Source organism: Scyliorhinus torazame, chromosome 2, assembly GCF_047496885.1.
Source record: "Scyliorhinus torazame isolate Kashiwa2021f chromosome 2, sScyTor2.1, whole genome shotgun sequence".
NCBI classification, from domain to species: domain Eukaryota; kingdom Metazoa; phylum Chordata; class Chondrichthyes; order Carcharhiniformes; family Scyliorhinidae; genus Scyliorhinus; species Scyliorhinus torazame.
The window spans coordinates 302,282,677-302,306,919 of record NC_092708.1 but is presented as its reverse complement, the minus strand read 5'-3'; the positions used below and the strand labels follow the sequence as shown (position 1 = coordinate 302,306,919).

The 24,243-nt window shown below is 43.3% G+C and overlaps 1 protein-coding gene across 1 annotated transcript in view; it reads right to left on the bottom strand.

Annotated features, from left to right (window-relative positions):
- Positions 1 to 24,243, bottom strand: part of ralgapa1 (Ral GTPase activating protein catalytic subunit alpha 1) — a 361,211-nt gene that overhangs the window by 253,165 nt on the left and 83,803 nt on the right. The window contains exons 15-17 of the mRNA XM_072494899.1: positions 24,107 to 24,236; positions 22,446 to 22,683; positions 7,133 to 7,294 (exon numbers count right to left, since the gene is read on the bottom strand). Coding sequence (XP_072351000.1) covers positions 7,133 to 7,294; positions 22,446 to 22,683; positions 24,107 to 24,236 — 530 coding nt within the window. The remainder of the gene's footprint in view (positions 1 to 7,132; positions 7,295 to 22,445; positions 22,684 to 24,106; positions 24,237 to 24,243) is intronic.

Here is a 24,243-nt window from a genome sequence, read left to right as displayed (position 1 = left end):
GTGGGGGCGCGGGGCGATCTGGCCCCACGGCAGCCTGGCCCGCGATCGGGGCCCACCGATCCGCGGGTGGGCCTGTGCCGTGGGGGCACTCATTTCCTTCCGCCTTCGCCATGGTCTCCACTATGGCGGAGGCGGAAGAGACCCCCTCCACTGCGCATGCGCGGGGATGCCGTGAGCGGCCACTGTCGCTCCCGCGCATGCGCCGCACGGCAAAGTCATTTCCGCGCCAGCTGGCGGGGCACCAAAGGCCTTTCCCGCCAGCTGGCGGGGCACCAAAGGCCTTTCCCGCCAGCTGGCGGGGCGGAAATCAGTCAGGCGCGGGCCTAGCCCCTCAAGGTGAGGGCTCCGCTGCATAAGATGCGGAGAATTCCACATCTTTGGGGCGGCGCGATGCCGGATTGATTCGCGCCGTTTTTGGCTCCGGTCGGCGGACATCGCCCCGATTGTGGAGAATCCCGCCTCATATGTCCAATCATCCATTTTTCCTAGGTCTATATCATATTTGCTTACTTCTTAGTTTTCTGTTCTGGAGGGCCCTACAGGAAATATTTTTTCCATAGATGTTGCTTAACCCATTTACTTTCACCCTTCTTTGTCTTTATTTCAGATTTCTAACATTTTCTAAACGTGACAATCTTTACAAGATGCAACCTTCAAGTAAATAGATAGTCAAGAACATTAATTCAGAGAGAGAGAGAAGCTGGCTAATTATGAAAGTCACACTTGTGTCAACATTTATCCTTCAATTTGCTTCCCAAATTCGAGCACTAATTAACTTAATTTAACTAAACTTTTTCCATTACCCTTCCATTTTACAAAGCCCATTAATGATTCTGCAGTTAGAATCGCCAAGCAAGCAACAAGACAAATGGTAAATAGGCACAGGAAGTAAGCAGAGCTGAACTACCTGGAAGATCATCAAATAAGAGGGTGAGGACTAGGTCAAACAGGTAAGGATTGGAAGAAGTATGGAGCAGTACAGGTGCACTTTTAGCATTGCGCATAGAGGCCGATGTACAAACACTATCACCAATGGATCGGCTTCTGATGGCTTTAAAGAAATTAAAATGAAGAGAAAACAGGAAATCAAAGCAAAGAGTAGTACTGTAGTAATGAAAAAGTGCTTTCACAAAAAGACAAACTAAGACAAAAGTAAAATATAGACATGCAACTGCAGAAGTCAATTCTGTAAACATTCCATGAACCAGGATCTCCGATAATCTAAGAATGTTTAAAATCCACTAAACGGATAATTTTAATTGGATTATATCCCATTTTTGTGCAACAGATGTATGGACAACCAATACTTGAAAATGTATGCGATTGTTTGGGAGGTAGTCACCATTATATAAATACGGTGTATACTAAGGTCTTGCACAAAGTAAATCTTAAGATTTATTCCACATCTTGCACTGTATGCAGCAGTGGATTATTACATTGTGACAAAAGTACTAAGGATATTGGTTATTGTGCAGTAAACCGAATATTCATTCAAATCCATCTGACTCAGGAAGCGTATAAAAGACTAGGTGCAATTGCATTGAAAAGAGGCTGTTCTCATTTGTAATATGCAGACCAAATGTTTTTAATTCTAGAGAAAACAACTATACCTGCATATCTGTGGGAGCAGTGTAAGTGCCCAAGAGACAATTAATTACTTTCTAGAATGGACCACCACGTATCATAGAATTTACAGTGCCGAAGGAGCCATTCAGCCCATCGAGTCTGCACCGGCTCTTTGAAAGAGCACCATACCCAAGCCCACACCTCCACCCTATCTCCATAACCCAGTAACCCCACCCAACCCTAACGGCAATTTTGGACACTAAGGGCAATTTAGCATGGCCAATCCACCTAACCTGCACATCTTTGGACTGTGGGAGGAAACCGGAGCACCCGGAGGAAACCCACGCACACACGGGGAGAACGTGCAGACTCCGCACAGACACCCAAGTCGGGAATCGAACCTGGGACCCTGGAGCTGTGAAGCAATTGTGCTAACCACCATGCTACCGTGCTGCCCTTACATAGGTCCATTATTGGTTATTTTCATAACTAGATATGTTACATGATGGGTAACCTGTTTGTTCTTTACTGTAGAAAAGTCTAGCTTGATTTATTTTGGAAAAATCATTTTTCTAGCATGTAAAAATATGACATGGTAGATAAGCTCTGTCGCATTTGGTCACCTGCAGCATATAAAGCCTTGTGATCTGTATCACTTCATTTGATCTGAAACCGATTCTCTTAACTGGAAAATCTATAGTCTCATGTGACCCAAGGTAATCATTTGGGTGCACGTGTTTGGGAGACATGTATCAAACAATGAAGAAAACCGGGCAAGTTAAGTACATTTTTTCTTCATTTAACTATTCACCACATGATGCAGGAAAGTTGTGAAATTTCAAAAGGAGATGTGGGAATACCGGCCCATAAATTGCATTCAAGATTTTCAGGCTGAACAACTTGCAAGGTAATTTTAGCTTGAAAGCTGATTACAGAAGATGGGAGTTCGGCTGTCAAACCTATTGCTGGGAAAAGGCTTTGAATTAATTCAGAGCTAACTACCAGTCTGACCGTTGGTGTTTCTCGAATAATTTAGCCAAAAAATCTTTCAGCTAAATGCCAAGCTAATAGAGTCATAGCTTCTAGGTTAATTGTGCCAAGTTCATATGTTTATAACCACAGTCACTCTTTTATGAGATGCTATTATCCCCATCTCAAACTACTCAAATAAAGCCCAATAGAAATAAGTGATATTTTTGCTCATGTATGAAAACCTATGGGGCGGCCTGGTGGCACAATGGTTATCACTGCTGCCTCGTAGCTCCAGAGACCCAAGTTCAATTCCGGCCTTGGGTGACTGTCTGTGTGGAGTTTGCCCTTTCTCCCAGTGTCTGCGTGGGTTTCTTCCGGGTGTTTCGGTTTCCTCCCACAGTCCAAAGATGTGCAGGTTAGATGGATTGGCTATGCTAAATTGCCCCTTATTATCCAAAAGGTTAGGTTGGCTTACTGGGTTACGGGGATGGGGTGGAGGTGTGAACTTAAGTAGGGGGTGCTCTTTCCAAGGGCCGGTGCAGACTCGATGGGCCAACTGGCCACTTTCTGCACTGTAAATTCTATGATCTATGTCGTCAATAGTAGCAGCAGCGGTAGACAGTCTGTCTTTATTTTGTTCCAGAACAAACTAATCCAAGTAGAAAACTTTGCCTATTCAAGTAGCTCTTGCAGAATGTCATAATATCTTGCACTTATATAGTACATTTAACATAGCAAAACAGCCCAAGGCATGTTACAAGAAGGTAATTAGACAAAAATTGACACAATGTCAAAGACAAAGATATCGTGATGGACAACAAAGTTCTCAGAAAGCATCTTAAAGAGGAGATCGCTGGAAAGATTTCAGTAGGAACTCTAGAACTTAAAGCGTAGATTGCTTATGGCACACGTAAATGTTGGGGCAAAGGATATGCAAGAGACCAGAGCTAAGGGAATTGCTAGAGGAGCTCTCAGAGCGGAACATAGGATAAAAATTAAAACTAAAGCATTGGTGAACCAGGATCCAATATAGGTTAATGAGAACAGGGGTGCTAGGTTAACAGAACTTGAGAATTAGGATACGGGACAGCAAGGTATTGGAAGATATGGAGCATATAGATAAAAGGCTGGCCAAGAGAGCATTGGAACAGAAAAGTCTGGAGACAATAAACTTTGCAACAGACCATATCATGCTGAAACCTTCATCCAGTGGTGGAAGCAGTGCTACAGAGGTATGAAGAATAAGGAAGCCACATACTCCTCTGGAAGCGAAGTGTTCAGTGGTAATATCACTGGATTATTAATTGAGAGGTTCAAGGTAATGCTTGGAGGAAAATGGGTTCAATCACCACCATGGGAGCTGGTGGAATTTAAATTTTAATTAATAAATCTGGAATAGAAAGCTGACTATGAAGCTACCATCGATTGCCGTAAATCTATGTCCAAAAAACCCATCTGATTCACTAATCTGCCATCCTTACTTGGTTTGGCCTACCTGTGACTCCAGACCAGAGTAATGTGGATTACTCTGCCCTCTGAAATGGCATGGTTCAAGGGCAATTATGGATGGGCAATAAATGCTGGACTCGACAGTGATGTCCACATCCTGTGAAAGAATATCAAATGGGGCAAAGGAGAAAAGACATCCAAGGGTCCAGATGTGCAATTACAAATAGCGATGCAGGTTAATCTGGCCCAAAAAGAAACAAAGCATTGAAGTTAATTTCCAGAGGGATAAAATTCTAGAGGAATAAAATTCGGGCCAGCATCTTTCTCATCTCACTGTCAATAAAGAAGACTATTGCTGCATTTCGGTAATATTTAATATTTCGGTAATATTTTCGGTGGGCACACTTGTTGATCTTCCTTTCTGCATTTTATTTGTCCCTTGATTCATTTACATTGGGCATGATTTAACTAAAAGGGAACAAGTCCCACACCGAGTGCATTTATCCCCGTGTTTCTCGGCGCTCAACAGTGCGGAGAAACACATGGATATGAAGCACCACCGCATTAGATAAGGGGTCTCAGCAGAGAACGTGCGGCTGAGGCTACACATAGCCCCCATTTTGTGCACCGAGGAGCTCCACTTGCCGGAACTCCTCAGTGTGAGAGAACCCCCCCCTCCTAACCCCTAACATCTGGCCCAATCGCTAGCACCCAGATGGCACTGCCAGGCTAGCACCCAGGTGGCACTGCCAGGGTGCCAGACTGGAGATCCCAGGGTACCATCCTGGCCAAAGGGCATGCACATGGGGACCTTCGATCCACCGGGAGACTCCCATGAGTGCTGTTCCATCTGGTCCCAGTTTGTCGAGACGAGGACTGAACAGCGCTCGCCCGAGGTCTCTGAGGAATGGGAGATTAATCCCACACCTTGGGTAACTCAGGATCCTGCATATTAAAGTGAGACTAGCAGTCTTGGTCTTGCTTTAATATGCAGATTTTCTAAAAAGTGCATCGCAACATCTTGCAAGACTGCATTAGATCTCGCGAGGCTTTGCGAGCCAGGTAGATCCCGGGAGCGGGGTCTCCCGGCTTCCATCGGTCGCACTATACCACGGCGAGCTGCTTTACAGGAGCTGCGTGGCTGTTCAATCACGCCCAACGTCTGCATATTATAACAATTGGGTCGACTTTGATTCAGGACAAACATGCTCAATCAACGATAAGGTTGTGTTAAACTTGATCTGACTACACCTGAAGCATAGTGAACAGAAAATGCAAAAACATTTTACTAGGGTAATAAAACTAAGGTCATACAGAAATATTGAGGTTTTTATTCCCTCTAATGAAGAGAAGAGGGAGGGACTACCTGATCCAGGGCATGATAGGGTGATGTGGCGAAAATGCTTTTTCTGGCAGAGAACAACAAAACTAGGGGGCTATAATTACAAAACATTTCCGAATTAATCTAAGACAGGAGCTAAGGACAAACATCTTGAGAGTGGAATGTTCCACCACACAGACCCAACATAACTAACAGATGCAGTTAAGAGGAAGCTAGATTAACATACGAGAGAGAAAATAGCATATTGATGAGGTTAGATGAAAATGGGTGGGAGGAGGGACGTGTGGGACAAGCATGGAACGATTGGCTGGGTTTCTGTATAAATACTATGTTATACATGCAATACTATTTTTACTATTTCAGTGGAGGCAGATAGTTTATGCAATGAAGAGCATATGGGGGTCAGAAACTAAGCTCAGACAGCCTCAATTCAGCCAGAGAAAAGAGCAGTCAGGAAGGTGGATGGAATTGGTATTGAATTTGCAGGGCCATGGACAAAATTGAATTGGAGGAGTATTTGGAACTGAATATTGACCATGCAGTCTTACAAACAGAAGCAGTGGAGAGGTCCAAAACAAAGGTGCTGAGGTAGAGCTGGATGTTGTTGGGGTACATGTGAAACCAGATGATAAAAGTTATGGATGATGTAAATAATGGACAGAGTGCAAATGGGGAATAGGAAGGGCTCAGGTTTGATCTTTGGGAAATTTCAGGAAAAATGATGCAGAGCCAGAAGGAAAAGTATTTTAGCAGATGCTCTGGCAATGGCTATAATCGGCAAGTGGCAACCGCAGTCCCACACAGCTGAATTTTCCAAGAACAATGGGTTAATGGTAGGTTTTATGAAGAGTGGATTGTGAATGACAGATCTGAATGGAATGTGGAAAGTTCTGGAGGAGAGAAATGTCTACAATATTAGCTAGTATGGGAGCCAGAAAAAGAATCCTGATTTAGTGTTTTTGTCAGAATAGGTGCAAGAGCAAAGGATGGTCGCCTGAATAGCTGGGCCTGGAAAAGGCATGAGGGTAGATAGGAAAGAAAAAGAGATGAGATTTCAGGGCTAGGTCAGGAGTGAACCGTGGCTTGGTGGACAAAGATAAGGGTGCAGCAAGGGCAGTCAATCATATGGTCTCAGTCTAAATGACAAAGAAACCCACAAGTTCCTTGTACATGTTGGTGGTGAAGGTGGAAAAAGGAGTTTTCCCAAAGGGTTGGCAGTAGACATAATAAACCAGGAGTTCTCTTTGCATTCCATGATGACTTTATAGAATTGAACAATTTTGGCAAATAAAAGCAGCTAATTTTTGATGTAGTTCCGTCAGATCTTGAAATGAATAGCTAAACCAGCTGCGCACCCTATACAATCAAGTGTGTGCCCCTTGGATTTAAGGGAGCAAAGATGGGGGCCATACAAGAGGGTATGATCAGGTGGGAGAGTGAGGGTTTTGCTGGGGACAAGGACATTAAAGGCAGGGGTGAGGTTGTGATTTAGCCGATTTGGTAACTGTAGTAGTATTGTGACAACCAAGAGGACCAAAGGCTAGGCAGAAGAGAGTTTCAGAATGCTGGTGTGTGTGTGTGTGTGTGTGTGTGTGTGTGTGTAGGGAGGGGATTCCATTCAACCACATTATCAAAATGAACATGAACACAAAAATTAAATCATAACTAGCAATATAGATAGTACTATTTCATTAACAGATTAACCTTCTCAATTAAGGATACAGTTATGGGCAGTTCAAAATTTTTTGTTAACACTGAATAACTTTGAAAAGTCCAGTTGATTAATATTTAAATTTTACCTACCTATCGTTTTTTGCCGTACTATACTTCTTGCCTTTTCGGTTCCTGGGGAACCAGCAGTGGTAGCACTTCGCTGCCTCATTTGGACTTGCCCAGGTTGATCACGGCTCCAACCTCGTGAAAATGATTTATCAACTGCTGACTTTTGACATCCATGACTACCACCTAAATTCCAACAACAGCAGCCCAAGTATTAACATTTTAATTTCTGAATGTCAACATTCAGTGATTAAGTAATTCAGTAATTAAATCAGAAAAAATAATTTTTATATGAATGGCAAAATAAAAGCTTTAAAATTTTGGCCAGTCTTATCCTTCCATCTCACTGTCAATAAAGACAAAATATAGCTACATTTCATCAACATGTACCAAAAGGTAGATACGCTCCTCAATCTTTCTTTCAGTATTTTATTTGTCCTGAACATTCATGTACATCATCTGCATATTATAATAATTGAGTCGACTTTGATTCAGGATTAACAAGCAGAACTACAGGAGCTGAGATTTAGTTCAATTTGTTCAATCCAAAAGGAACTGAGATCATTGGAACCAAGGGTGTTGCATGTTGTCTCTTGCTTATAAAACTAAAAGGATTTATGTATTGTGTCAGCTAATTTTGACCTGCAGCCAAAGGGAAGCCATCAAATCTCGAACAGCATAACTACCATTATGCCAAGTAGCATCACTGTCGAGTGAGAAGATTAAAGCTCATCCCAGACTCTGGGCACCCATGCTCAGCTGATATTTCCACCATAGCAGTACCATGGCATTGTTTTAGAAAATGTTCTTCCCTGCCCTGGGTAATATTTGTTTCTTAACCAACACCAAAAAACAGATTGGCTGGCCATTCATCTTATTGTGTATGTGGGACCTTTGTTTCATTCAAATTGGCTGCAGCATTTGCTGACAAAACAATAATGACTAAACTTCAAACGGTGGTTAATTTGCTGTGAGGAACTTTGAAACATCCCGAAGAATAAATGAACTATAGTAAATAAATACAAATGTACCACATTCCACATAGCAATAAATGGAGCTCACTAGGAACAGAGTCCAAAATGCCTTATAAAAGTTGCTCTTTGTAGTATGGGATCTGGAGGAAGCATTTTAATGTAGGATCAGTGATCCCTGTAGGTCATTGCATTGGGGCTTTGGGGAAACTGTACATTGAACACATCAGCTAATTAGTAAAGCCTTCTTGGTCAGTTCCTCAACAGTTTACCCACTTTCCTAAAAGTCCTTAAAAAGATGCCAATGAGTCGATGAGGAAGCCCCAAGTCGGCCCTTCTTCATTCCAGGAAGGAGGAATTCTCTGTTTCTTCAAGAATTTGCACGCATTTGTTAAAAGAGTCAAACACAGTGCTCTGCCATTCTTTTAGAGTCTGCTGCAAAAAATGCTAACCAAGCATGATCGGTCACTAACTTGCATTCAGAAATTGAAGAGTGTTAATGGCAGCTCTGAGTAGGTAGTTTCATGATTTCAGTGCACTTAATCTTAGAATAAACGTACATGATCACATATGGCACCTTCAATGCTCATCATTGCAAATGTTAACCGATGTCCAATTAGGATTGACCATCAGAAATGCAGAGATTGGAGACTCGCAACAAGTGGAATCAACTTTCAATTGATTTTTTGTTTCTCGGTTTTATCCTGAACACCACAAGAGCCGATGTTAAGTCCTTTTTTATGGATGCAACTGACATTCAATTGAATGCTTGCCAAAATAACAAATATGGAATTGTGGGTACATGATGTTCAAAGCACAACAGCCCAAAGCCTTTTACAAATCTAGCAGCATGGTCATACTGTCCCATCTGTGGCTTTGGTACTTTGGAGTGTTGCCTTGCTGTATCACAATTATATGAAAGCTAGGCACGTGGCCTCATGTGAATCAATAATTAATGCCTATAATGGGGGAAAGAAACTCCTAAAAAGCATTGCAATGCAGCTGGATCCCAGGAGTCAAAACCATGAACAGAATATTCTTAATTGCAGGTCTTGAATAAATTCTAGCAAGAAAAAATTTGCATTATCCAATTTTTCAGGATCATGCAACGTCTTCACTGATTCAGTATACGACATACAATACGCATAAAGAACAACAATCCAGGGGAACAGAGTATTGTGAGAATGCTATTGGACTGGTAAAGCCAGAGAAACTATTTCAACTTCCATCACGGCAGGGGGAAAATTGAATTTCAATGTTTTTTTTAAAAAAGCAGGACAACTCTAACTCTCCTCCTAGCTCGTCCTCCCACTTGCCATTAAGCTCCTCCACCGCGGTTTCCTCCGCCTCCAACCGCTCCTGTTAGATATCCAGCACCTTCCCCTCCCCCACCCAGGTACCGGAAACTACTCTATCCTGTATCCCCCGTGGTTGCAGCAGTGGAAAGGCCAACACCTGTTTCCTCAGGAAGTCTCGCACTTGCAAATATCTAATACCATTCCCTGGCGGTAGTTTAAATTTATCCTCCAGCGCCTTCAAGCTGGGAAAGCTCCCATCTATATACAGATCCCCCATCCTTCTAATTCCTACTCTCTGCCAGCTCTGGAACCCGCCATCCAGCCTGCCCGGTACAAATCGGGGTCCGGACCGGCGCATCCTCCACCTGAGATTAATAGAGGTTTAGAAGATAATGAGGGGGATAGATAGAGTGGACGTTCAGAGACTATTTCCTCAGGTGGATGTAGCTGTTACAATGGGGCATAACTATAAGATTCAGGGTGGGAGATACAGGAGGGATGTCCGAGGTAGGTTCTTTACTCAGAGAGTGGTTAGGGTGTGGAATGGACTGCCTGCTGTGATAGTGGAGTCGGACACTTTAGGAACTTTCAAGCGGTTATTGGATAGGCACATGGAGCACACCAGAATGACAGGGGGTGGGATAGCTTGATCTTAGTTTCGGACAATGCTCGGGACAACATCGAGGGCAGAAGGGCCTGTTCTGTGCTGTACTATTCTATGTTCTAATAAATCAGTCATGGTAACTCTGAAATACCAGATTGTCGCAAATGCCCATTTGTTCACGAATGCCCTTTATGGAAGAAAATCTGCAGTCCTGTTGTGATGGAATTCATGGTTTGCAGAGACTGATTCAGCAGCGCTGATGGGACAGTAGCATTGGAAACCCAGGGGAGGCACCAGGGTAAACCTCACAAAAGTGCCGTGAGGAGTGGGTATCGCCTGAGAGAGTGGGTGCAAGGGCAAGAGCACAATCAAGAGGCATACACACAAGGCCAGACGACTGGGTACCTGCACACACCACAGATCTCCAAACATCCACCAGAGTGGGCATACGTAACAGCGCGCACACATTACCTCTTCCCATATGACCCCAACCAGTGCAAAATTAGATCCACATAACAAGTTTTACTGGTAAAGATGGTTTTACAGTTGAAAAGGGAACACAAATATTGGATCTCAGACCTGGAGCAAAGCAAAAAAGGTTGCTGTTTGTGTTACTTTAAAGGAACTGATTGACCAGAACTGGCCAGTGTACAGGGTTGTCACTGACAGTTCAGGCAAAGGTAACACTGGTGGATACAAGTCATCAAGACCATCATGAGCAAAGCAGTATAATTACTGGAGACATGCGCCATTTTTTAAAGATTGTACCAATGGATCCCAGGTTGAGGGAGAGCTGCTGTCTGATAACAATTGATGGCTAAACCTGCTAAGGAAAGGTGCTGAAATTCTACCCGAGGAAGATCAGAGCTTTGAAGGATTATGTGTGGCCTAAATTGGTGCCTTACATGCCAATGGACTGCCTGATCCGTTTGAACTTCTTTTTGTGTTTAATTTATATTGACCATGTTTTTCTGGTTGGTTTTGGATTGATTAATTTACAAGAAAAGTGAAATTGTGTCCATTGATATTTTCATTGTAGTTGTTCAGTAAATTTGGTTCTTTTGGATTCTTGTTCTCCACAAAGATCATACCACTTGGTGTGATACCACTACCTGTGACTCCAGACCCACAGTAAAGTGTCTGACTCTTAACTGCTCTCTGAAATGGCCTAGCAAGCCACACAGTTGTCTCAAACTGCACGAACATCTGGGGACATGTAACAAAATTGGGAGAGCTGTCCCACAGACTAGTCAAGGAAACGGACTAACGTATATCATTCTGAAAACATCAGATTTCACAGGCAATGTCCCCAGACTCCATCACCATCTCTGGGCACGTCCTCTCCCAGTTGTTAAGTGTGTATTAATTGTGCTTAATTGTATGCAAGTAGTAGAGATTAATTGGGAAATCACGAGCAAAAGAAACCATAAATTGGACAAACTGTGGTTGTTGGGTTAGGAGATGCATCCTTGCAATGTGCAACTCTTAAGCAAATATAAAACTGTATAAAGAGTCAGGTGCTGGTACCTCCCATCCCCCATCCCTCCCCAATACAAAGAGTCTGCAATCAGATATGGACAAGTTGAGTAAGCAACAATTTGGCAGATGGGAGTATAAGGTTGGAAAATGTGAACTTGTCCACTTGGGGAGGAAGAAAGAAAAGCAATATTTTTAAAATGGAGAGAAACTGCAGAATAGAGTGGTACAGAGGGATAGGAGTGTCCTCGTATACGAATCACAAAAAGTTGGCATGCACAGATAGCAAGAAATTAGGAAGACAAATGGAACATTGGCCTTTCCAACAAAGGAATGGAATATAAAAGTAGGGAAGTAATGTTGCAACTGCACAAGGCATTGGTGAGAATGCATCGAGAGTGCTGTGTACAGTTTTGGTCTCCTTATTTAAAGGGAGATGTATTTGCAACAGAGGCAGTTCAGAGAAGATGCACTAGTTTATTCCTGGGATGAAGAGGCAGAAACATGGAGCTAGTTAGGCCTCATCCTCATTGGAGTTTAGAAGAATGAGAAGGAAACTTAGTGGCACAAAGGATTCTGAGGAACTTGACATGATAGCTGGCGAGAGAATGTTTCCCTTTCTGGGGAATCTAGAACTAGAGGGCATAGTTTCAAAATCGGGGTTTCCCATTTAAGACGGAGATAAGGAAGAATTTCTTCTCTGAGGGTCGTCAATCTTAGGAATTCTCTACCCTAGGGTGCAGTGGAAGCTGGGCAATTGAATATAGTCAAGGCTGAGTTTGACAGGTTCTTGATCTCCAAGGGAGTCAAAGGTTATCGGGGACAGCCAAGAAAGTGCAACTAACGCCACAATTCAATCAGCCATATTATTCAATGGCTGAATAAGCTAGAGGGCACATCTTCATAGCAGCACAGATCACATCAACAGAAAACCGCTTTTCCGCAGGACTCTAATTATCAGAGACAAATGTTTCTGAAAACATCCAAAGAGTCAGCAGATGCAGAAGGAAAACGGTGGAAACTGAAAAAAATGCATCTAAGACCTAAATTGTGCTTCCAGACTAGGATGTTTTTTGAAAAGTTACACTTCAAATTGTGTTCAACTAGAAGCAAATCCTCCAATATTTTATTGCCACCATAAAGGACATTTTTTGGACATTGGTGATTTCTTATGCACAATCTGAAGAAATGGATTAATAAGATTAGAATAGAATTTCAACGGCATGTGTCAAGCTTGTGGACTTTTTAAACACATTGTTTCTGTATTAAGCAGAACTGGTCAGGAATAACTTTAAATTAACTTTTAGAGTGCATTACTGCCATCCAGGTAATTACAGTTTAAGACGAGTTATCTAAAGAAGAGAATTGTGAAGCTTGATGGTCAGTTGAACTAGTTGGACAGTCGGACTCAACCAGATACTAGTATTGAAGTTCTGCACCCTAAAGCAGAGACAGTTAAGACCAAAGAAAACATTTTTTTTTAAATGTGGAAAATATGTACTTCAATTTCTAACCATAGGTGACTCAAAAAACATGAAGCGAGTCTCTTTTAGCGATGGTTCTCATACTGATCTTCCTGATGGGAGATTAGATTTTCAAAAGAGTTAAGTGAGTTTCTGTACAAGGGGCTAGTGAAGATAGTTTCAGAATATTGAATACAGGAGTTGGGATGTCTTGTTGAAGTTGTAGACTTTGGTAAGACCACACATGGAATACTGTGTTCAGTTCTGGTCACCATAGTACAGGAAGTATATTGTTAAACTAGAAAGAGTGCCATGATGTGGAGATGCCGGCATTGGACTGGGGTGAGCACAGTACGAAGTCTTACAACACCAGGTTAAAGTCCAACAGGTTTGTTTCGATGTCACTAGCTTTCGGAGCGCTGCTCCAGGAGCAGCGCACCGAAAGCTAGTGACATCAAAACAAACCTGTTGGACTTTAACCTGGTGTTGTAAGACTTCGTACTAGAAAGAGTGAAGAGATTTAAGAGGATGCTACCAGGACTTGATGGTCTGAGTTATAAGGAGAGGCTGGGATTTTTTTTCCTGGAGCGTAGGAGGCTTAGGGGTGAATTTACGAGGTCTATAAAATAATGAGGAGCATCGATAAGGTAGATAGTCGACATTTTTTTCCTAAAGGTAGAGGAATCGAGAACTAGAGGAGGTACAAGAGAGACCAGAGGGGAAATTTCTTCACACAGAGGGTGGTGAGCATCTGGAATGGGCTGCCAGAGGCAGGTACAATTTTGTCCTTTAAAAAGCAGTTAGGCAGTTACATGGGCAGGGTGGGTATAGAGGGATATGGGCCAAATGCAGGCAAGTGGGACTAGCTTAGTGATAGAAACTGGGTGGCATGGACCAGCTGGGCTGAAGGGCCTGTTTTTATGCTGTAAACATCTATGACTCTCTATGTAACATTTCATGCTATGTAGATAATCATCCATTGTGGGATAATCATTAATTGTAGGATAATATGTATCCTATGAAAAGGCTGAGGACAAAGGTCACAGATTGACCTTACTGGCTTGAAACAAATGGTGGTGAGAGCAAAAATCTCAAGGCAACTCTGACTGACTTGTAAAAAGAAATGCACGCATGAAGAAATCATTAGGGGCATCTCTCAATGCATAGAATACGTATATTTTTAAATTTAATTTATGCATATTAATTTGTATTTAAAAACATTGAGGGGAATCTATTAATTGTATGTAGGTGGTGGGCATTAACTAGGCATTCATTTGAGCCTTATGAATTGACTAAAACTGTGGTTTGTCGAGTTAGGAGATTTTGCTTGAAATGAGTAACCTGAAATACAAAAGCATATAAAGATTGGCTCCAGTCTATCCTTCATTAACTGGCTTTGTGGAATAGAATACCATGGGCAGGGCAGGCCCATCAGATGCGGCAGCAGAGTGATATCTCCAGCAAGTGGTCCCAGGTCCTCAAGAATGACACTGGACCCCTGAAGTCTCATGGCATCAAATCCATCATGGGAAAGAAAACCTCCTGCTGATTACCACCCACTGCTTTCCCTCAACCGATAAGTACTCTTCTACGGTGAGCACCATTTGAGAGAAGCACCGAGAGTAGCAAGGACACAGAATGCACTAAGGATGGGGACTTCAATGTCCATGGCTCAGTGGCACCACTAGTGCTCAAGTCCTGAAGAACATACTGGTCAGACTGTATGTGAGGCAAATGGTGAGAACACCAACATGAGAGGAAGAACCTATTGACCTTGTGTTCACCAATCTACCCATCATGGATGCAACATTCCATGATGGTATTGATGGGAGTGAGATTCCCTCTGTGTATCATCACCTTGATGTATTGGAGAGGCTTCTCCACTCCAATAATCCCATGATGCCTTCAGAAGCTTTCCATTCCTGGTAGGGTCACCCATGATGGCAAGGGTGGGGAGAGGTGCAGATAAAATGTGGCCCAAATATTCCCAAAGGCAGGACAAGTGAAGGAAAACCGGCTGTGAAGGCAGAAGTAGGGTCCAGCAGCAAAGAGTTGCCAGTCATCCTGGTTTGACACATTACCAAAATCTGACTACCAACCCATCAAGATTGAGGACAATGACAGCACCAAAGGTCACCACGTTAAACAAAGTCATGCGCAGCCTTCTACATGAGCAAAGATTTGTGGGTTGGGTATTGGTCTGTTTAGTCACATAAAGACCCATGACAGAAACTCACAACCAAGTATGTCTTCCTTAAATCAAGGCATAGCCAACGACAGTAGGATTGGCTACCACACAATCCTCGTGAAAAATAAGGCCCGACCTGACACCGAGGACGCCTTGCATCATGTTGCGTGGATTATCACCTTGTTAAATGGGGCGGATTCAGAACAAATCCAGCAGTTCAAAGCTGGGCATCCAGGAGGCACTGTGGACCACTAGAAGCAACAGAAATGCAGCTTACCACAATCTGTAACCTCTCGGTCTGGCATATCCCTGACTTGATCATTGCTATCAAGACAAGGGACCAACCTTTGTTCAATGAGGAAAATAGGAAAGCATCAGCCAGACCAAAAAATGAGGTTGTAACCTGATGAAGCTACACAGGACTACTAATGCCCTAAATAGCGAGCTGCTTCTACTAGGTGAATCCATAATCAAATCAGGAAAACATCCTGCAGTTGTCCCACATCCCAATCCACAATGATGGCGGTGTCCAGCACTTTAGTGCAAAAAAGCTAGCTGAAGCATTTGCAATAGTCATCAGCCACAAGAGTCAAGCAGATAATCCATCGTGATATCCTCCCGAGAAACCTCACCATCATACATGCTAGCCTTCAGTCAATTAATTTACTTGATGTGATGTCAAGAAACAGTTGGGCACACTGTGCACATCAATGGCCTTGGATCCCAATATCTTCCTGGCTGCAATTAAGAATGATTCCATAACTAGACACACTTCCAGTCAAGCTGTTCCAGGACAGCTATAACAGGCTTCCAATAATGTGGAAACCTACCCAAGTATATCCTGTCCACAAAAAGCAGGCCAAATCCACTCCAGCCTATTACCATTCTATCAGTCTAGTCTTAATCATCAACTGGAGGGAAGGTGTCTTTGACAGTGCTATCACACGACACCTACTCAACGATGCTCATCTGGGATTCCACCAGGAACTCATGATTAAAGGCCTCATTCCAGCTTGGTTCAAATATGGACAGAGGAGCTGAATGCCAGAAATTCCTCTGAATACCAGAAGGTGAGTATGGCTGGAATCATACCTAGCACAAAGAAAGTAGGTTGCAGTTGCTAATGGCTAATCGTCATTATTGCAGAAGTTCTTCAGAGTAGGGTCATCAGTCCAACTTTCTTCATTACTGCCCTTCCCTAGTAATTTTATTTTGCTGTAAGTAATTCACTTTCCATCTCCCCAGTTCTTGTCCACTATCTACAAAGCACAAATCAGGAATGTGATGAAATATTCTCTGCCTTCCTGAATCAGAATCGTAGAAACCCTACAGTGCAGAAGGAGGCTATTCGGCCCATCAAGTCTGCACTGGTCCTTGGAAAGAGCAATTTAAATAGGCCTGCGGCCCCACCCTATTCCCATAACCCAGGAACCCCACCTAACCTTTTGAACACTAAGGAGCAATTTAGCATGGCCAATCCACCTAGTCTACACATCATTGGACTGTGAACACCACAGAGTTAGTCACCCATTGCCGTAATTGAAACTGGGTCCCTGGCGCTGAGAAGCAACAGTGCTAACCACCATGATACCATCTAGGTCAAAACAGTATACTTGATCGGAACCCCATCCACCATCTTAAATGGGGGTGGTTTAGCACAGGGCTAAATCGCTGACTTTGAAAGCAGCCCAAGGCTGGCCAGCAGCACGGTTCAATTCCTGTACCAGCCTCCCCGAACAAGCGCCGGAATGTGGCGACAAGGGGCTTTTCACAGTAACTTCATTTGAAAACCTATTTTCATTTCAAATATTCACTCCCTCCACTAGTATGCACCATCTACAGGATGACTGGATTAATTTGCCACGGTTCCTTTGATAATATCTTTCAAACCAGCAACCTTTACCACATAGAGCAAGGGCAGCATGTCATAGGAACACCACCACCACCTACAAATCCCTCTCCAGGTCAGATAGCACGGTAGCATAGTGGTAGCACTGTGGCCTCACAGCGCCAGGGTCCCAGATTAGATTCCCTGCTGGGTCACTGTCTGTGCGGAGTCTGCACGCTCTCCCAGTGTCGGTGTGAGTTTCCTCTGGGTGCTCCGGTTTCCTCCCACAGTCCAAAGACGTGCAAGGTTAGGTGGATTGGCCATGCTAAATTGCCCTTAGTGTCCAAAAAGGTTAGGAGGGTGTTGGGTGCTCTGGATCCGTGGAACACATACAGGCCACCAACACTTAAAATAGTGCAACACTATTTTATTAAGTTAGAAACTGTTGAACGTACTTTCACTGTGGGTTAACACGATGTTAGATTAAACTAAAGACCTATGCCTGTCCGAACCAGTCTATGCACTCAGCACATGGTGAGGATCTGTGCTGTAAGCTCTGTCCTTGTAGGAGGCTGTATTTCGAATGAGCAGGAACTCTGATGTCCCCTGTCTTTATAGTGAGTGTGCTCTAACTGGTGATTGGCTGCGGTGTTGTGTGTGTTGATTAGTCTTGCTGTGTGTCCATCAGTGTGTGTGTCTGCACCATGATATCCTGGTGTATATTATGACATCCCCCTTTTATAAAAAAATGTGTGTGTGTGGCAATAAATAATGTGTGGTGAGAATGATCCTAACTACGTGTGGGGTGCGAAGACATATTTACAGAACTACGTACATGAGAACCAAGCTATTTACATGGGAAGATGCCTGGTGCAGAGAAGCAGTATGCAACAAGAATAACGAGATCAACACTATATACAAACCAGGGAAACGATCAAATAAAGCAACAAAACACTTCAGAGAGTCCATAAGTTCGAAAAGTTCATAAATTTAGTCTCTGAGTGGGTGACGAATTCTGGTTGACCGTAAGGGTGGCACACCACTCATCGTCTGGATCGATGCTGTATACCAATAGAGGCTGAATTCTTTGCTTTGGGGGCACCCTGTTTTTTGTAACGATACCGACTCGAAAAGGCGCCTTGGTCCTCGGTGTCAATATCGGGTAGCAGGTCTGAATCGGACTCTGTGACCGTGGGTTGAATGGCCCGGACATTCCTGCGAGGCTGGCTGGAGTGACAACAGTTGGCAGGCTGAGCTGATCTGCATAAAGCAGCACAGTGGCCAAGTTTGCCACATCTCAGGCATCGTCGGGATTTGGCATGGCATTGCCGCTTTCAGTGGGCGGAGCCACAGATGCCGCACGTTGTAGCGTCAGTACGTTCGCTGTGCCACCGCGCATGCGCGGTGCGGTTGTACGTGGTGCACGCCTGCGCAGTACGTTCGTCGACGTCGCCGTCCCCTTGTTCGGTGTGCACAAGCGCGGTAGTCCGCAAAAAGCGTGCAAAATGGTCGCCCTCATCCAGTCTGAGGCCCTGGAGTTGCTCGATTGCTTGGACCCGCTCTGCCTCGTGGGGACCTTGCCGCGCCGTTTCAGCCGCTTGGATGTGTGAATACTGACTAATGGCGTGTTCATGTAGCACGCAGATCTCAATGGCAATCGCTAGGGTAAGCACCTTTACCTTGAAGCGCTGCTAGCGTAGGGGGTCCGACTGGAACACCGGAAACGATCTGGTCGCGTATCATGGAGTCGGAAGTGGGCCCGTAATTACAGGACTGCGCAAGGATGTGGAGATGAGTGAGAAAGGACTGGAAAGGGTCATCCTTACCCTGTAAACGCTGTTGGAATACATAGCGCTCGAAAATTTCATTCACCTCGATGTTGCAGTGACTGTCAAACTAGAGGAGGACCGTCTTGAATTTTGATTTATCTTCATCATCAGCAAAGGTGAGAGAATTGAAAATGTGGATGGCATATTCCCCGGCCATGGATAGGAAGAGAGCGATCTTCCTGGTGTCTGAGGCAGCTTCCCGGTCTGTGGCTTCAAGGTACAGCTGGAAGCGGTTTGAATATCTTCCAGTTGGCCCCTAGGTTACCGGTGATGCGGAGCGGCGGCGGCGGGCGCTGTCCATTTTGCAGGATGACTGCATGCTGGTGGAAGGCAGATCACTTGCAGGTAGGTCTAAGAAGTTCTAATATCCCTCAACCCCTGGTACCATGATGTGTTGGGTGCTCTGGATCCATGGAACACATACAGGCCACCAACACTTAAAACAGTGCAACACTATTTTATTAAGTTAGAAACTGTTGAACATACTTTCACTGTGGGTTAACACGATGTTAGATTAAACTAAAGACCTATGCCTGTCCTATCCAGTCTATGCACTCAGCACATGGTGAAGATCTGTGCTGCAAGCTCTGTCCTTCTGAGAAGCTGCATCCCGAATAAGCGGGAACTCTGATGCCCTCTCTCTATATATAGTGAGTGTGCTCTAACTGGTGATTGGCTGCGGTGTTGTGTGTGTTGATTGGCCTTGCTGTGTGTCCATCAGTGTGTGTGTCTACACCATGATATACTGGTGTATATTATGACAGAGGGGTTATTGGGTTAGGAGGATGGGGTTGAAGTGAGGGCATAAGTGGGTTGGTGCAGACTCGATGGGCCAAATGGCCTCCTTCTGCACTGTATGTTCTATGTTCTATTCAATGTCACTGGGTCAAAATCCTTGTACTCCTTCCCTATCAGCACTGTGTGTGTTCTTACATCCGATAGAATGCAGGGGTTCAAATAGACAATTCACCAACATCTTCTCAAGGGCAATTAGGAATAGGCAATTAATAGGCCTGAACAGAGATGGCTTAATCCCATGAATGAATCAAAAAATAACTTCTAGATGAAAAAAAAACTTAATTATTTAAAGTTGCAATATAAATACAAGCCCCAAGACATTTCACAGGAGAATTGTTAAAAAAAAATATGACACTGAGCCATACAAGATATTTGGGCAGATGATCAAAAGCTTGGTCAAAGAGTTATGATTTAAGAAGCATCTGAAAGGCAGAAAGAGGTAAAGGGGTTAGGAATGGTATTCTAGTGCTTGGGGCCTAGGCAGGTGATGGTACTGCCACCAATGGTGGAGAAATTAAAATCAGGAATGCAATAAAGGCCAGAGTTCAAGAAATGCAGATGAAGGTTGTGGGCTGGGAGGAGGGCAAAGCCGGAGAGATTTGAAAATAAGGATGCAAATTTTCAAATCTAGGTGTTGCTTATCTGGAAGCCAACGTAGGTCAACAAGCACAGGAACTTGTACGGGCTAAGACACAGGCAGCAGCTTGGATGGCCAAGATTACAGGGGGCAGTACATGGGAGGCTGGCCAGGAATGCTCTGGAATAATTAAGTCTAGAGGTAACAAAAGCATGGATGACTGTTTAGCAGTAAAGAAGTTGAAGCAGGGACTGAGTTGCACAATGCTCGAGGTGAGAATGAGCAGTTTTAGTGATAGCACAGATATGCAATTGGAAGCTCTATTGCTGGACAAATATGACACCAGTGCTGTGAGCAGTCCAGTTCAGCATCAGACATTTGCCAGGAAGAGGAATGGAATTGGAGCTAGGGAATGAAGTTTGCAGCAGAACGAGAGGACAATAGATTATTATGTTTCAGAAAATTTCTGCTCGTCTGGTGCTAAAATGTCGGAAATGTAAAACAATGGAGGGAGTTGTGAGAGATGATGGTGAGGTGGAGCTGATAGTCATCAGCATCCCTGTGGAAACTGGCAGTGGGCTACAACTTCAAGTGGCAATCAGCACCAGATTACACTAAAATTCTAAATACCTGTCTCAACCAATCTTCCTGACTTGGGCCAGGTGAGATCCAGGCAGCACAGATGTCACTAGCCTCAGTGCCGAAGTCGAAAAGAAGCAAAGTGAAGAAAGACACATCCCTATTTTAAGCCACAAGCTCCTGTAAAGCAGGTGAGTTTAAAAGTCTAATTGAAAATAACAGGACAGGGAGAAGGTAAGTGGCTAAGGTAAGTGGATTGGATTTGGTAGGATGGAGAACTCCTGTGTGGATGGGGTCAGGGTGCAGAATACTGCAAGGTTTGGGGATGGATGAAGAGAGAGAGGAGTCCCTGGGTGTTCCGGGGTATGAGGGGCATTCATATATTCCCTACATGGTTCAGTCTGGGTCTTTAGTTCCGCCGAAGGAAGAAGTGTTTTTAATTTCTCTGAACTCTTTCAGAGTAACTATTAATGCAACATTGGCAGAACCATCTAAAGTTAGCAATTTAAATGGCTTTGTCGGATGGTTCCCAGCACAACTGCCCAGGGGACGTTAGCCCTTCTGGACAATTGCCATGTTAACCCTTACCAGGGAACTTCCGAAAGGGATTCCCCAGGGCAGCTTGGGTACTCCCCTAAGGCAGACGCTGGGAAGCCAGGAAGCCACCACTGTGCTTTCCAAAAGGTCACTGAGCGTAATGCAGCTTGTCACCTGGTTTTGTAGCTGCCAGTCTGGTTTTTAGCTAATATGTCTGGTACTGGACATTTTATGCCGAGCATATATCTTTTGAACACAGGAACAATATGTGTAATTGTAAAGTGTAGTCATATGTATTGGAAAGTGCACCATTGCATCCAATGTTGCAACGCATCATAGAAGCCCTACAGTGCAGAAGGAGGCCATTTGGCCCATCCAGTCTACACCGACCCTCTGAAAGAACCCACTACCTAGGTCCAATGCCCCACTGTATCCCCGCAACCCCACTAGGGGCTAACTAACATAACCAATGCACCTAAGCTGCACATCTTTGGATTGTGGGAGGAAACTGGAGCAACCCGAGGAAACCCATGCAGACACGGGAAGAATATGTAAACTCCATACAGACAATCATCCATGGTCGGAATCGAACCAAGGACCCTGGAGCTGTGAGGCAGCAGGCTAACCATTGTGCCACCATGCCACCCGAAGATTTGAAATTGATGAAGTTTTGCCCAAAAACCTACTGCCTTTAAATCTGACAAGATTGTAGGTAGTTATATGGTTCCAATTCAAATGAATCACTTCAGAGAATGTTTACATCATGTACAGTTGTTCTTTCTTTCAAAAATTAAACTACTCAACTCACCAGCCTTTTCTTGAAATGCAAGTGAAAATGACAAACTTTTACATGAAAGACTGATTTCAGTTTGACTAGTTATTTTTGTTTGAACAATACTCAAGTAATTCCATCCCCATTAAGTTGCTACCAAGATTATAAACTCATCCATGCAATTGCAATGTTCTTTTTAAATTATATTGAGCTGGCCTGAATGTGACAATTTTTGCTCATCTGCTTGAGGTTTAGTTGGGAAAGTGTCTGGTATTCTTGAGTTAAGTCAAGGAGCAGCTTGCAGATGAGAAATAGGAAAGGGTCAAGTAGTGATTTTTCAGTAATACCAGAGGTAAGAAAGGCTTGACAAACATTTATTTAAGTCTCATTGAAACTATATTTAATTGTTAACTATACCTTTTCCTTTGTGTTTTTTCTGTTTTTGTTCACTCAATTTATCTAAAGGAAGATCATGCAAGTCAAGGTTGTACAAGTTCCGTGCCAGCACTTTGGTCAAGGTTTCCATTGTCATTGCCCATTCAGTAATCAATTCTTCCCAGCATGTAAGTGATGCCAACACCACGAGCAATTCATCCCACAGCTCTCGGGAAACATACACATCCAAGTTTGCTTTGATCCAGGCTACTATTAGTGTCTAAATAAAGAGACAAAAACGCCAGAAAATGAACAATGTATGCAGATCCCACTTAATTAAAAAGGGAGTTATTACACTGTGTTCATCTAATTTCCACATTAACTTTTGAGTAAAACAGAAAAATATAGGTGTATTAAAATGTTATCCTTGCATATTATTTTTATTGCAATGTTTCATATTTCTCTAGGAAATATATCAAGCATTATTACATGGGATGCATTAAAACACGTGGTCAAACTATGATGCTACTGAGAATAAGTGAAAACTGAGCATTTTCCTATGAGAATTAAAAAATAAATAGACAAGATAAGCTACATTAGCATTCTCAACTGAGCTAAATGTAAAATTACCAGAATTATGGGGAGCAGTTCATCTACTTATCACTGCTTTAGAAAAAGTTTGCAGAAACCGGAAAATATGAAAAGGAAGGGAACAAAAATGATTTTAAAAAAATTTTGTTTAGTATCCATTCTAAAAAGAGAACAAGAAGGAAAATGAGAAGAGGTTACAGGAAATAAACCAGGGAAGGACAAGAAAATAAACAAAAGGTAGATATACATTTTCCCTACCAACTTGTGTAATCACCAATTTCAACACTTGCGGTTCACAATTTCACAAACTTATTTCGCTTCCTTGGAATAATCTTTTTTTATTTTAAAGCATCTTTCCCACAAGTAAAAGGCAGATAATCTCGGAGGAAAAAACATTGTCTCTATTCTTTGAAACACTTTCATAAGTGTTGCTTGGAAGTAGTTTCATTTACGTTCCCTGGCTTTAAAAGGCTACTTGCCTTCTTGCCCACTCACTTAACCTGTCCATATCTTTTTCAGCCGGTGTCCTCCTCACAACTTGCATTCCCACCATGCTTTGTACCATCAGAAAACTAAGGTATATTGCTCCCAGTCTCTTCGTCCATGTCATTTATACAGCTTGTAAATAACTGAGATCTCAGTGCTAATCCTTGCAGTCACTGCCTGCCAACTTGAAAGCGCCCATTTATCAGTACTCTTCCAATCTTCTATCCATCCAACCCCATTAGCCCTCATCATGTGCATTGCCCTCGTGGGACATCTTATCAAATGCCTTTTAGAAATCCACATCTACTGGTTCCCCTTTATTTACCTTAAAAGTCACATCCTCAAAAAACTAATCCCCAAAAGCTCCATGTCCTGGTGTATGGTCTCAAATTGATGCTTTCAAAGGCAATGAGAAAAAAGCTGTTGCTGTCACGTTGCAAGTCCAGACTGTTGATTCTCAAAGAGAAGGTACTTCCCATCAGTGTCTTTCCATTTACCAACACAACTATCTCAATTGACTTACACGCTTCTTTACTTCCACCCAAATTATTGAAAATATTAAACAATCCCAGTTATTAAACACAGTACATTTCAAAGTAGAAAAGTGATTCAGATGCATGGTTTACCCGAAAGAGTGGTGTAGCAAGTCTTCCTGCTAACACAGAACCTTTTCTCCCTTGGGACAATGGTGGTGCTTGCAGAGGTCGCTTCATAACAGATTCTGTAATTCTCAACATAATCAACAACAGCTGCTCCCTGCAAG